The sequence below is a fragment of the Siniperca chuatsi genome, linkage group LG22 (assembly GCF_020085105.1).
Source record: "Siniperca chuatsi isolate FFG_IHB_CAS linkage group LG22, ASM2008510v1, whole genome shotgun sequence".
Taxonomy (NCBI): domain Eukaryota; kingdom Metazoa; phylum Chordata; class Actinopteri; order Centrarchiformes; family Sinipercidae; genus Siniperca; species Siniperca chuatsi.
The window spans coordinates 12,426,227-12,440,371 of record NC_058063.1 but is presented as its reverse complement, the minus strand read 5'-3'; the positions used below and the strand labels follow the sequence as shown (position 1 = coordinate 12,440,371).

Below are 14,145 nucleotides of genomic sequence, written 5' to 3'. Positions count from 1 at the left end.
TGCTTGTTTTGTCCCAACAACAGTTCTAAACCCAAAACATTCCGTGAAAAATTACCTAGGCTAAGGGCAATCAGAATTGTTGCCAAGTAATTTTCGGTGGATCATCTAATCGAACAACAATAAACTATTATTTCATTATTCATCCCAGACCTTGGTCAAACATGTAACTTACACTGAATTTAGGGCAACAGAGGACAACCAGGCCGTTGTTCTCATGACCTTGCCTGGACTGCAGAAAGCAAGACTATGTAAGTTTTGAAAAAAAAAAAAGTCACATTCTTCATCTCACAAATAAAACATTTAATTCATAAGCAATAAAACATAACCATGTTCAGTTCAATACACTAAAGGAGCAGGGCAGTAGCCAAGGTCTCCCAGTACATCCCATCCACCAGGGTTCGACACTAACCATTTCCCGATGGCCCGTGGCCAGAAAAAGTTACTCTGTGGCCACCAAATACTCGATGTAGGTGGCCCCCTGTGGCCACTAAGTTTTATCCCTATAGACCTTCTACGAGCCTTCTCCAAAGTAACGTTACAGTTTCACAAACATCACGATTCTTTTGAGCCTTTTAGTTCAACATTCTATTATTCTTTCTGTGTTGAGTTAAAATTTTACCTCAGCAGTAACCAGCAAGCAGTACTCGTCGCTGGCTAGCTAGCTGGATATGTCAGGGTTACTGAAGTATGGGTTTACTAAGCCTACTCAAACTTCTAACGCAATCCTTACAGAAGAACCAAAAATACAAGGCAGACTATGAAAAATAACGTTAGCAGTAACGTTACATTAATTTGCAGCTATCTACATCTTGTTCATATAAAACCTAACCAGCTAGCTAACATTAGCTTCCCTTCACAGCCTTGAAAAAGTAATTTCGAGGGGGTTGTGACCATGGAAATTAACTGGCTAGGCCGGTGGAAATCTGAAGCACTGAAATGGCCAACAAGTAGGATGGACAAGAAAATGTCAAAAAGTGAAGGAGGGTTTAAAAAATTAGAAAAAAGGAAGCAGGTATTAGAGGCACAGTCTTCCAAATGTAAAAAACACTGACATACTGTTTGTGCATCAGCATTCTCAAGTGGCCAGCAGCATTTCTGATGAGCAGCCTGAAGCCGTAAGATGGACGTTAAATTGTTTAATTAAATTGTTTATCACATTTTGTGTCATGTTTTAAGGTAAATAACACTCCAGAAAGTGTTATTGTTATTTTATTATCTTTCTCTAATTATAACTTACTGACAACAAATGAAAAAATGTCCTAAAATAAATACAATGATGATGTCCTAATATATAAACACAACATATGTAAATGAACTCTGACAGTGGTTGATGCTGGTTTTGAGGTTACTCTGAGTTTGAGGTGATTTAAGAACAACACATCTCTCAGATTGTCTGGCAGTATCTGAATAAATACCAATCTCATAGCCAATGTGAACTATGCACCACTGCCAGTTCTCTCGTTCTGAACAAACCTGATTTACTGACACAACAAAGGCTATTGCGAAATTGAATTATAGGCAGGGTTTTATTGTCTGTAAACATCATCAGAGATTTAATTCTGACATTAAACATACACAACATCACACAAGAGACAGTTTAAAGATTAAATATAAAAAGATTTTGTATTCTGATCATTGTAAAGTTTCTGACAGACATTGTACAAACTACAAGAAGTCTCACAGAATACAGCTATGCATAATTACATAAATACACTTTGTATAAATAAGAAAATGGACAGTGCATTGTTTTGACATATATATAATGTATACCATGACCTTTGATAAAATTTTGCATTGGTTCAAGGTTGAGGTGCGCAGCCCACTATGAGCTGCATGTGTTCCTTCATTTAATTTAACACTTGTTCCCTTTCTAATATGCTCTCTGTGGAGCTGTGAAGCTGCTATGTTAGCAAGTGAAACCTAAACATGAATTTTACATGCATTTGGAAACTACAGAAATGTTTAAATAAGTAAATAATATTTGCTTAGGCCTATCTTGACCCATCTTGATGAAGACTAACTTTACAAACAGTCCAGTTTGAAATCTAGCATTCAGATTTCTCAATCTGCATGTTTAAATATAAACTGCATTCAGACAATAGTAAGAGTCTTGTTTGGTGAACAAGACTAAAGAAGACAGCATTAGAAATTGACACTAAGTTAAATATTGCTGTAGCACAGTGCTCAGAGAAGCAAGATGCATTTATACATTTTACATTAATAGTAAAATAGTGCAATTATTTTCTGACATCCCAGGGCTTAATACAAAGTGCTGTTATATTGTTTGGCTTATTATTCTAGTGATGATTAAATGGACCAGGTGCTTAAAGTTGGCTGTGTCATGCTGCCCGGCCGGGATCCCAAGTCCTTTTTCATACCAGTGATGGCAGTCATGTTCTGATAGCAATTCAAATGGAAATCAGCACTTGATGCTATTGTTGGCTTGACAGTAGCCATGACAACAGTACCAGGCAGGATGCAGTGAGGAGACTGATTTTGTGGCTTACTCCACTTGAAGCTGTAAATGAGGAGAAAAGAAAAGAAAACATTAGTTTAATAAACAGTTGTTCAACTTTTTGAAACTTTTGATGAAGTAGCACACAATATTGCTTACATAAGCCATTCACGTTGATGGAGCTGCTGTCAATGTCGAAGCCAGTGACGTTTGAAGCTGCACTGATCAAAATAGGTGTGATATTAGGAACGTTTGTGCTTGCAAAGCGAAGGTTCATTTCGTTGATGACTGATCCTTTTCTGCAGAAGGAGAAACAAAAGATATTGTTTGAGATATCTCATTTAGGCCACTACTCTTAAATTGAAATACGATAAGTCTTAAGAAATTACCTGAATGACACCACGTCCAAGGACTTGAATGAGGAAGGGAATGCCCTTTGGAAAATAGGTTCAAGCTGCAGAAAAAGAAAACAAATTGTATTTAAACACTTTTTACTTCTGTGTTTGCCTTAGAACACTGAACTGTGTGTATATGATATAAGTTGTACAGCAAGCTGGAGGTGTAGTTTTATTTGTCTTGATATTTTCCCCTTGATGTCTCTGGCATCAATTCCTTCTGTAAATCTGAATAAGTGAACTTTTTATATATAGTATGTAGACTGTCTAGCAAGCGTGAAGATCAGTGTTTCCTAATTTCCTGTTTTTATTTTTCTTGTGTTTTCTGTACTTTGTGTAGTGCAGAAACAAATTGTGGCCAGGAGACAGACAGACAGGAGGAAAAAATAATGATGGGCACCAGTACAGGGTTTAAAAGAAGATGAGTTATTCACTTTTTACAGTAACATTAAGTTTCTGGGCAGTGTACACAGTTTTTCAAATGGTATTTGTTCCTTTTCCTGGTGGGGAAATCTCTACTTAGGGAATTTGCCAGGACCATCCATCACACCAAACCTTTGCACGATGTGTTTGAATTCTTGATACTACATGTTTTATCATATACAGTATAAGTATTGAAGTTTAGCATGCCTTAACACCTCATTGTAACAAGATGAGCAGCAGCCCTTGTAAGTACATTTAAATTGTTGTTGTATATTTTTATTATACTTTATGAAACTTGTTATTAATGATAACATTGGAAACACTTTATAATACAGCCTGTACACAATTTACAGTGTAATTTTGTTGAATGAATCAAGTACCAATAAAGTACTTACTGTAAACAAGACTATGGGGAACAACATTAACAATTGCGCTCTTTGGAGAAAAAGAAAATATATTATAGTATTTTTGTGAATACTGGTTAATTACTGGAAAACAAAAGTTTGGGAAAAATGGTGTTAACACTAATATTTTGCGAAGCCTATAAAACACAGAAGTAAATAATAAATAGAGTATTGGCTGTATACTGTAAGTGTCACCATAACATTTCAGTTCTTTAAGTAGGGGCTTGAGCTCTCTGATAAAATAATTCAGTAGATGTACCAGCAGATGTTATTCTTAGGGTGAGACTTACCTGTGTCTTTATCACTGAAGCTCGATTTCTAAAAGCTGCAGATGATGGATTCAGCAAGTCACTTATAAAAGTGCTTTGAAGAGATCTGAAAGTCACCCTTGTTGTTATGAATGCTACAGTTGTAGGTGCGGCAGTTGTAGGTGCAGCAGTTGTAGGTGCAGCAGTTGCAGGTGCAGCAGTTGCAGGTGCAGCAGTTGTAGGTGCAGCAGTTGTAGATGCATCTGGAACTGGACCTGCTGTAAAAAAATGTTTGAAAAGAATAAATAAGTTTTTGTGCCCAAGCCAAAAGGATTCCTTTATCCTTGTTTGAAGAAAAACTGAATTTGGTGCCAGTTTCGCTGACTTTTAATGGCTATCATAAAAGGTATAGAAAGAATTGGATTTGGAGACTTTTTAGCATCTTGTCTAGTTCTGAAGTTGCTAATGTCAAAAATCTTACAGTTAATAACAAATTATTTATGTAACTAGAATTCTGACTGAATACAAGGTATGGCTCATCCTGCCACACTGTTGAACATTTGGACTGAAATGTACAACATTGAACACTGTTAATGTTGTCTTTATGAATCTTGTCTATACTTCCATTTCTTGTGTAGCAACATAATTATTTCAAAACAGAGCATGAGTAGCACATGTTATTTCAGATGTTTTACATACTGATAAGAGTGAAACATTCTGTTGTGTTTACTTACCTAGTATTTGGACTGTGTTGGGATTTATGCTCACACTGAAGTTATTGGTAGAATTATTCACAGCTTCTACTAAGGTTTGAGCAACAACGCTATTCAGTGGGAGATTTGCAGTGGGAGTTGTCCGAGTAAACAAAAGATCCAGATCTACTTGAGTTCCATCCACTCGAGATGGAGGTGGAATAGGCCTGTGTCATAAAACCAAATGTCAACCAATAATATGAGACGATTCTGCTGGTTTTCATGGGTGATTTCCACACATGACACTATCAACATTAGAAAATACCAATTTAAGACCAGAATCCTCCATGTAAAGCAAAATCAGTAAACCACTGTTAGAAAAATATTTTTACCTGAACTGTTTCAAAATGCACCGGTCAAACTGATCACCAAATTTTCGTTTGTATATGATATTGCACTGCAAAAAGAAAGCAACATTGAAAGACCTTGAGTAGATTTCAAGCACAATTGTCTCCAAAGGAAATGAACAAAGGCACATTTAACTGATATTACTTTTTAGCTTGTCAGATTTCTCCTTCAGCTAAAATTTTCTGTCCAATCATTCATGCACAAAACCGACATGGTCAATGAAATATGGGTTCAGTTTAAAGAATTACTCACCGTGTCTTCAACTCGTTTTTTAAGATTTTTGAATCGAATGTTGGTGGTGTCAAGAAGGTCAGCTGAAAAAGGTTCTGCTTGCAAGTTTATTGAGATAGCATACAAAGGTGCAGGAGCAACTGCAGTTGTCGTTGTCAGAGCAGAAGTAGTTGTTGCTGCTGTCGTTGTTGTTGGAGCAGGTGTCGTTGTTGCCGCAGTTGTCGTTGTTTGAGCAGGTGTAGTTTTTGCTGCTGTCGTTGTCGGAGCAGGTGTAGTTGTTGCTGCTGTCGTTGTTGTCGGTGCAAGTGTAGTTGTTGCTGTAGTTGTTGTTGTTGGAACAGGTGTAGTTGTTGATGCTGTTGTTGGAGCAGGTGTAGTGGTTGCTGCTGTAGTTGTTGTTGGAGCAGGTGTCGTTGTTGCTATAGTTGTCGTTGTTGTTGCAGTTGTTGTTGTTTGAGCAGGTGTTGTTGTCGTTGTTTGAGCAGGTGTAGTTGTTGCTGCTGTCGTTGTCGGAGCAGGTGTAGTTCTTGGAGCAGGTGTTGTTGTTGCTGTAGTTGTAGTTGTTGGAGCAGGTGTAGTTGTTGTTGCTGTCGTTGTTGTCGGAGCAGGTGTTGTTGTTGCTGTAGTTGTTGTTGTTGGAGCAGGTGTAGTTGCTGCTGTCGTTGTTGTTGGAGTAGGTGTAGTTGTTGCTGTAGTTGTTGTTGTTGTTGGAGCAGGTGTAGTTGTTGTTGCTACTGTTGTTGTTGGACCAGGTGTTGTTGTTGCCACAGTCGTGGTTATTGGAACAGGTGTTGTTGTTGCTGTAGTTGTAGTTGTTGGAGCAGGTGATATTGTTGCCACAGTTGTTGTTGTCAGTGCAGAAGTAGTTGTTGCTGCACTTGTTGTTGTTGGAGCAGGTGTACTTGTTGCTGTAGTTGTCGTTGTTGACATACTTGTTGTTGGAGTAGGTGTAGTTGTTGCTGTAGTTGTTGTTGTTGGAGCAGAAGTAGTTGTTGTTGCTGCTGTTGTTGTTGTCGGAGAAGGTGTAGTTGTTGCTTCAGTTGTTGTTGCTGCTGTTGTTGTTGTCAGAGCAGGTGTTGTTGTTGATGAAGTTGTTGTTGTTGAAGCAGGTGTAGTTGTAGCTGCTGTCGTTGTTGTCGGAGAAGGTGTAGTTGTTGCTGCAGTTGTTGTTGTTGGAGCAGGTGTAGATGTTGTTGCTGCTGTTGTTGTTGGACCAGGTGTTGTTGTTGCCGCAGTCGTGGTTGTTGGAGCAGGTGTTGTTGTTGCTGTCGTTGTCGTTGTCTGAGCAGGTGTAGTTCTTGGAGCAGGTGTTGTTGTTGCTGTAGTTGTAGTTGTTGGAACAGGTGTCGTTGTTGCTATAGTTGTCGCTGTTGTTGCAGTTGTCGTTGTTTGAGCAGGTGTTGTTGATGCAGCAGTCGTTGTTGTTGGAGCAGGTGTTGTTGCTGTAGTTGTCGTTGTTGGAGCAGGTGTAGTTGTTGCTGCTGTCGTTGTTGTCGGAGCAGGTGTTGTTGTTGATGAAGTTGTTGTTGTTGAAGCAGGTGTAGTTGTAGCTGCTGTCGTTGTTGTCGGAGAAGGTGTAGTTGTTGCTGCAGTTGTTGTTGTTGGAGCAGGTGTAGATGTTGTTGCTGCTGTTGTTGTTGGACCAGGTGTTGTTGTTGCCGCAGTCGTGGTTGTTGGAGCAGGTGTTGTTGTTGCTGTCGTTGTCGTTGTCTGAGCAGGTGTCGTTGTTGCAGCAGTCGTTGTTGTTGGAGCAGGTGTTGTTGTTACTGCAGTTCTCGCTGTTGGAGCAGGTGTAGTTGTTGCAGCAGTCGTTGTTGTTGTAGCAGGTGTTGTTGTTGCAGCAGTTGTCGTTGTTGGAGCAGGTGTAGTTGTTGTTGCTGTCGTTGTCCTTGTCAGAGCAGAAGTAGTTGTTGCTGCTGTTGTTGTTGTCGGAGCAGGTGTAGTGGTTGCTGTAGTCGTTGTTGTTGGAGCAGGTGTCATTGTGGCTATAGTTGTCGTTGCTGCATTTGTCGTTGTTGGAACAGGTGTAGTTGTTGCTGTAGTTGTAGTTGTTGGAGCAGGTGTAGTTGTTGTTGCTGCTGTTGTTGTTGGAGCAGGTGTTGTTGTTGCCGCAGTCGTGGTTGTTGGAGCAGGTGTTGTTGTTGCTGTAGTTCTCGTTGTTGGAGCAGGTGTCGTTGTCGCAGCAGTCGTTGTTGTCGGAGCAGGTGTTGTTGTTGCAGCAGTTGTCGTTGTTGGAGCAGGTGTAGTTGTTGTTGCTGTCGTTGTCGTTGTCAGAGCAGAAGTAGTTGTTGCTGCACTTGTTGTTGTCAGGTGTTAGTTGTTGCGCACTAGTTGTTGTTGGAGCAGGTGTTGTTGCTGTAGTTGTTGTTGTTGGAGTAGGTGTAGTTGTTGTTGCCACACTTGTTGTTGTTGGAGCAGGTGTTGTTGTTGCTGTAGTTCTCGTTGTTGGAGCAGGTGTCGTTGTTGCAGCAGTCGTTGTTGTTGGAGCAGGTGTTGTTGTTGCAGCAGTCGTGGTTGTTGGAGCAGGTGTTGTTGTTGCTGTAGTTCTCGTTGTTGGAGCAGGTGTCGTTGTTGCAGCAGTCGTTGTTGTTGGAGCAGGTGTTGTTGTTGCAGCAGTTGTCGTTGTTGGAGCAGGTGTAGTTGTTGTTGCTGTCGTTGTCGTTGTCAGAGCAGAAGTAGTTGTTGCTGCACTTGTTGTTGTCGGCGCACTAGTTGTTGTTGGAGCAGGTGTTGTTGCTGTAGTTGTTGTTGTTGGAGTAGGTGTAGTTGTTGTTGCCACACTTGTTGTTGTTGGAGCAGGTGTTGTTGTTGCTGTAGTTCTCGTTGTTGGAGCAGGTGTCGTTGTTGCTGCAGTCGTTGTTGTTGGAGCAGGTGTTGTTGTTGCTGTAGTTGTCGTTGTTGGAGCAGGTGTAGTTGTTGTTGACACACTTGTTGTTGTTGGAGCAGGTGTTGTTGTTGCTGTAGTTCTCGTTGTTGGAGCAGGTGTCGTTGTTGCAGCAGTCGTTGTTGTTGGAGCAGGTGTTGTTGTTGCAGCAGTTGTCGTTGTTGGAGCAGGTGTAGTTGTTGCTGTCGTTGTCGTTGTCAGAGCAGAAGTAGTTGTTGCTGCTGTCGTTGTTGCAGCAGTCGTTGTTGTTGGAGCAGGTGTTGTTGTTGCTGTAGTTGTCGTTGTTGGAGCAGGTGTAGTTGTTGCTGCTGTCGTTGTTGTCGGAGCAGGTGTTGTTGTTGATGAAGTTGTTGTTGTTGAAGCAGGTGTAGTTGTAGCTGCTGTCGATGTTGTCGGAGAAGGTGTAGTTGTTGCTGCAGTTGTTGTTGTTGGAGCAGGTGTAGATGTTGTTGCTGCTGTTGTTGTTGGACCAGGTGTTGTTGCCGCAGTCGTGGTTGTTGGAGCAGGTGTTGTTGTTGCTGTCGTTGTCGTTGTCTGAGCAGGTGTCGTTGTTGCAGCAGTCGTTGTTGTTGGAGCAGGTGTTGTTGTTACTGCAGTTCTCGCTGTTGGAGCAGGTGTAGTTGTTGCAGCAGTCGTTGTTGTTGTAGCAGGTGTTGTTGTTGCCACGGTCTTGGTTGTTGGAACAGGTGTTGTTGTTGCTGTAGTTGTCGTTGTTGGAGCAGGTGTCGTTGATGCAGCAGTCGTTGTTGTTGGAGCAGGTGTTGTTGTTGCAGCAGTTGTCGTTGTTGGAGCAGGTGTAGTTGTTGTTGCTGTCGTTGTCCTTGTCAGAGCAGAAGTAGTTGTTGCTGCTGTTGTTGTTGTCGGAGCAGGTGTAGTGGTTGCTGTAGTCGTTGTTGTTGGAGCAGGTGTCATTGTGGCTATAGTTGTCGTTGCTGCATTTGTCGTTGTTGGAACAGGTGTAGTTGTTGCTGTAGTTGTTGTTGTTGGAGCAGGTGTAGTTGTTGTTGCTGCTGTTGTTGTTGGAGCAGGTGTTGTTGTTGCTGTAGTTCTCGTTGTTGGAGCAGGTGTCGTTGTTGCAGCAGTCGTTGTTGTTGGAGCAGGTGTTGTTGTTGCAGCAGTTGTCGTTGTTGGAGCAGGTGTAGTTGTTGTTGCTGTCGTTGTCGTTGTCAGAGCAGAAGTAGTTGTTGCTGCACTTGTTGTTGTCGGCGCACTAGTTGTTGTTGGAGCAGGTGTTGTTCCTGTAGTTGTTGTTGTTGGAGTAGGTGTAGTTGTTGTTGCCACACTTGTTGTTGTTGGAGCAGGTGTTGTTGTTGCTGTAGTTCTCGTTGTTGGAGCAGGTGTCGTTGTTGCAGCAGTCGTTGTTGTTGGAGCAGGTGTAGTTGTTGTTGCTCTCGTTGTAGGAGCAGGTGTTGTTGTTGCTGCTGTCGTTGTCGGAGCAGGAGTAGTTGTTGCTGATTTTGTTGTTGTCTGCGCACTAGTGGTTGTTGGAGCAGGTGTTGTTGTTGCTGTAGTTGTCGTTGTTGGAGCAGGTGTAGTTGTTGTTGACACACTTGTTGTTGTTGGAGCAGGTGTTGTTGTTGTTGCTGTAGTTCGTTGTTGGAGCAGGTGTCGTTGTTGCAGCAGTCGTTGTTGTTGGAGCAGGTGTTGTTGTTGCAGCAGTTGTCGTTGTTGGAGCAGGTGTAGTTGTTGCTGTCGTTGTCGTTGTCAGAGCAGATAGCAGAAAAGTTGTTGTTGCTGCTGTCGTTGTTGCAGCAGTCGTTGTTGTTGGAGCAGGTGTTGTTGTTGCTGTAGTTGTCGTTGTTGGAGCAGGTGTAGTTGTTGCTGCTGTCGTTGTTGTCGGAGCAGGTGTTGTTGTTGATGAAGTTGTTGTTGTTGAAGCAGGTGTAGTTGTAGCTGCTGTCGATGTTGTCGGAGAAGGTGTAGTTGTTGCTGCAGTTGTTGTTGTTGGACCAGGTGTAGATGTTGTTGCTGCTGTTGTTGTTGGACCAGGTGTGTTGTTGTTGCAGTGTCGTGGTTGTTGGAGCAGGTGTTGTTGTTGCTGTCGTTGTCGTTGTCTGAGCAGGTGTCGTTGTTGCAGCAGTCGTTGTTGTTGGAGCAGGTGTTGTTGTTACTGCAGTTCTCGTTGTTGGAGCAGGTGTAGTTGTTGCAGCAGTCGTTGTTGTTGTAGCAGGTGTTGTTGTTGCCACGGTCGTGGTCTTTGGAACAGGTGTTGTTGTTGCTGTAGTTGTCGTTGTTGGAGCAGGTGTCGTTGATGCAGCAGTCGTTGTTGTTGGAGCAGGTGTTGTTGTTGCTGTAGTTGTCGTTGTTGGAGCAGGTGTAGTTGTTGCTGCTGTCGTTGTTGTCGGAGCAGGTGTTGTTGTTGATGAAGTTGTTGTTGTTGAAGCAGGTGTAGTTGTAGCTGCTGTCGTTGTTGTCGGAGAAGGTGTAGTTGTTGCTGCAGTTGTTGTTGTTGGAGCAGGTGTAGATGTTGTTGCTGCTGTTGTTATTGGACCAGGTGTTGTTGTTGCCGCAGTCGTGGTTGTTGGAGCAGGTGTTGTTGTTGCTGTCGTTGTCGTTGTCTGAGCAGGTGTCGTTGTTGCAGCAGTCGTTGTTGTTGGAGCAGGTGTTGTTGTTACTGCAGTTCTCGTTGTTGGAGCAGGTGTAGTTGTTGCAGCAGTCGTTGTTGTTGTAGCAGGTGTTGTTGTTGCCACGGTCGTGGTCTTTGGAACAGGTGTTTTTGTTGCTGTAGTTGTCGTTGTTGGAGCAGGTGTCGTTGATGCAGCAGTCGTTGTTGTTGGAGCAGGTGTTGTTGCTGTAGTTGTCGTTGTTGGAGCAGGTGTAGTTGTTGCTGCTGTCGTTGTTGTCGGAGCAGGTGTTGTTGTTGATGAAGTTGTTGTTGTTGAAGCAGGTGTAGTTGTAGCTGCTGTCGTTGTTGTCGGAGAAGGTGTAGTTGTTGCTGCAGTTGTTGTTGTTGGACCAGGTGTAGATGTTGTTGCTGCTGTTGTTGTTGGACCAGGTGTTGTTGTTGCCGCAGTCGTGGTTGTTGGAGCAGGTGTTGTTGTTGCTGTAGTTCTCGTTGTCGGAGCAGGTGTCGTTGTTGCAGCAGTCGTTGTTGTTGGAGCAGGTGTTGTTGTTACTGCAGTTCTCGTTGTTGGAGCAGGTGTAGTTGTTGCAGCAGTCGTTGTTGTTGTAGCAGGTGTTGTTGTTGCCACGGTCTTGGTTGTTGGAACAGGTGTTGTTGTTGCTGTAGTTGTCGTTGTTGGAGCAGGTGTCGTTGATGCAGCAGTCGTTGTTGTTGGAGCAGGTGTTGTTGTTGCTGTAGTTGTCGTTGTTGGAGCAGGTGTAGTTGTTGCTGCTGTCGTTGTTGTCGGAGCAGGTGTTGTTGTTGATGAAGTTGTTGTTGTTGAAGCAGGTGTAGTTGTAGCTGCTGTCGTTGTTGTCGGAGAAGGTGTAGTTGTTGCTGCAGTTGTTGTTGTTGGAGCAGGTGAGGATGTTGTTGCTGCTGTTGTTGTTGGACCAGGTGTTGTTGTTGCCGCAGTCGTGCTTGTTGGAGCAGATGTTGTTGTTGCTGTCGTTGTCTGAGCAGGTGTCGTTGTTGCAGCAGTCGTTGTTGTTGGAGCAGGTGTTGTTGTTACTGCAGTTCTCGTTGTTGGAGCAGGTGTAGTTGTTGCAGCAGTCGTTGTTGTTGTAGCAGGTGTTGTTGTTGCCACGGTCTTGGTTGTTGGAACAGGTGTTGTTGTTGCTGTAGTTGTCGTTGTTGGAGCAGGTGTCGTTGATGCAGCAGTCGTTGTTGTTGGAGCAGGTGTTGTTGTTGCAGCAGTTGTCGTTGTTGGAGCAGGTGTAGTTGTTGTTGCTGTCGTTGTCGTTGTCAGAGCAGAAGTAGTTGTTGCTGCTGTTGTTGTTGTCGGAGCAGGTGTAGTGGTTGCTGTAGTCGTTGTTGTTGGAGCAGGTGTCATTGTAGCTATAGTTGTCGTTGCTGCATTTTTCGTTGTTGGAGCAGGTGTAGTTGTTGCTGTAGTTGTTGTTGTTGGAGCAGGTGTAGTTGTTGTTGCTGCTGTTGTTGTTGGAGCAGGTGTTGTTGTTGCCGCAGTTGTGGTTGTTGGAGCAGGTGTTGTTGTTGCTGTAGTTCTCGTTGTTGGAGCAGGTGTCGTTGTTGCAGCAGTCGTTGTTGTTGGAGCAGGTGTTGTTGTTGCAGCAGTTGTCGTTGTTGGAGCAGGTGTAGTTGTTGTTGCTGTCGTTGTCGTTGTCAGAGCAGAAGTAGTTGTTGCTGCACTTGTTGTCGGCGCACTAGTTGTTGTTGGAGCAGGTGTTGTTGTTGCTGTAGTTGTTGTTGTTGGAGTAGGTGTAGTTGTTGTTGCCACACTTGTTGTTGTTGGAGCAGGTGTTGTTGTTGCTGTAGTTCTCGTTGTTGGAGCAGGTGTCGTTGTTGCAGCAGTCGTTGTTGTTGGAGCAGGTGTTGTTGTTGCAGCAGTTGTCGTTGTTGGAGCAGGTGTAGTTGTTGTTGCTGTCGTTGTCGTTGTCAGAGCAGAAGTAGTTGTTGCTGCTGTTGTTGTTGTCGGCGCACTAGTGGTTGTTGGAGCAAGTGTTGTTGTTGCTGTAGTTGTCGTTGTTGGAGCAGGTGTAGTTGTTGTTGACACACTTGTTGTTGTTGGAGCAGGTGTTGTTGTTGCTGTAGTTGTCGATGTTGGAGCAGGTGTCGTTGTTGCAGCAGTCGTTGTTGTTGGAGCAGGTGTTGTTGTTGCAGCAGTTGTCGTTGTTGTTGGAGCAGGTGTAGTTGTTGCTGTCGTTGTCGTTGTCAGAGCAGAAGTAGTTGTTGCTGCTGTCGTTGTTGCAGCTGTCGTTGTTGTTGGAGCAGTCGTTGTTGTTGGAGCAGGTGTTGTTGTTGCTGTAGTTGTCGTTGTTGGAGCAGGTGTAGTTGTTGCTGCTGTCGTTGTTGTCGGAGCAGGTGTTGTTGTTGATGAAGTTGTTGTTGTTGAAGCCGGTGTAGTTGTAGCTGCTGTCGATGTTGTCGGAGAAGGTGTAGTTGTTGATGCAGTTGTTGTTGTTGGACCAGGTGTAGATGTTGTTGCTGCAGTTCTCGTTGTTGGAGCAGGTGTAGTTGTTGCAGCAGTCGTTGTTGTTGTAGCAGGTGTTGTTGTTGCCACGGTCTTGGTTGTTGGAACAGGTGTTGTTGTTGCTGTAGTTGTCGTTGTTGGAGCAGGTGCAGTTGATGCAGCAGTCGTTGTTGTTGGAGCAGGGAGCAGGTGTTGTTGTTGCAGCAGTTGTCGTTGTTGGAGCAGGTGTAGTTGTTGTTGTTGCTGTCGTTGTCGTTGTCAGAGCAGAAGTAGTTGTTGCTGCTGTTGTTGTTGTCGGAGCAGGTGTAGTGGTTGCTGTAGTCGTTGTTGTTGGAGCAGGTGTTGTTGTAGCTATAGTTGTCGTTGCTGCATTTTTCGTTGTTGGAGCAGGTGTAGTTGTTGCTGTAGTTGTTGTTGTTGGAGCAGGTGTAGTTAGGTGTTGTTGTTGCTGCTGTTGTTGTTGGAGCAGGTGTTGTTGTTGCCGCAGTTGTGGTTGTTGGAGCAGGTGTTGTTGTTGCTGTAGTTCTCGTTGTTGGAGCAGGTGTCGTTGTTGCAGCAGTCGTTGTTGTTGGAGCAGGTGTTGTTGTTGCTGCAGTTGTCGTTGTTGGAGCAGGTGTAGTTGTTGTTGCTGTCGTTGTCGTTGTCAGAGCAGAAGTTGTTGTTGCACTTGTTGTTGTTGTCGGCGCACTAGTTGTTGTTGGAGCAGGTGTTGTTGTTGCTGTAGTTGTTGTTGTTGGAGTAGGTGTAGTTGTTGTTGCCACACTTGTTGTTGTTGGAGCAGGTGTTGTTGTTGCTGTAGTTCTCGTTGTTGGAGCAGGTGTCGTTGCTGCAGCAGTCGTTGTTGTTGGAGCAGGTGTTGTTGTTGCAGCAGTTGTCGTTGTTGGAGCAGGTGTAGTGTTGTTGTTGCTGTCGTTGTCGTTGTCAGAGCAGAAGTAGTTGTTGCTAGTTGTTGCTGTTGTTGTTGTCGGCGCA

The 14,145-nt window shown here is 43.7% G+C and overlaps 1 protein-coding gene across 1 annotated transcript; it reads right to left on the bottom strand.

Annotated features, from left to right (window-relative positions):
- Positions 1-1,507: 1,507 nt before the first annotated feature.
- LOC122870679 (mucin-5AC-like) lies at positions 1,508-10,127 on the bottom strand (the record flags this gene model as incomplete). Its single annotated transcript, XM_044185042.1, has 12 exons — positions 1,508-2,518; positions 2,615-2,754; positions 2,845-2,909; positions 3,968-4,203; positions 4,660-4,844; positions 5,010-5,074; positions 5,278-5,642; positions 6,487-6,623; positions 6,900-7,030; positions 8,382-8,838; positions 8,922-9,607; positions 9,879-10,127. Coding segments are annotated over 12 exons (2,802 nt in total), but the record flags the coding sequence as incomplete, so codon positions are not given.
- Between the last annotated feature and the right edge of the window lie 4,018 nt (positions 10,128-14,145).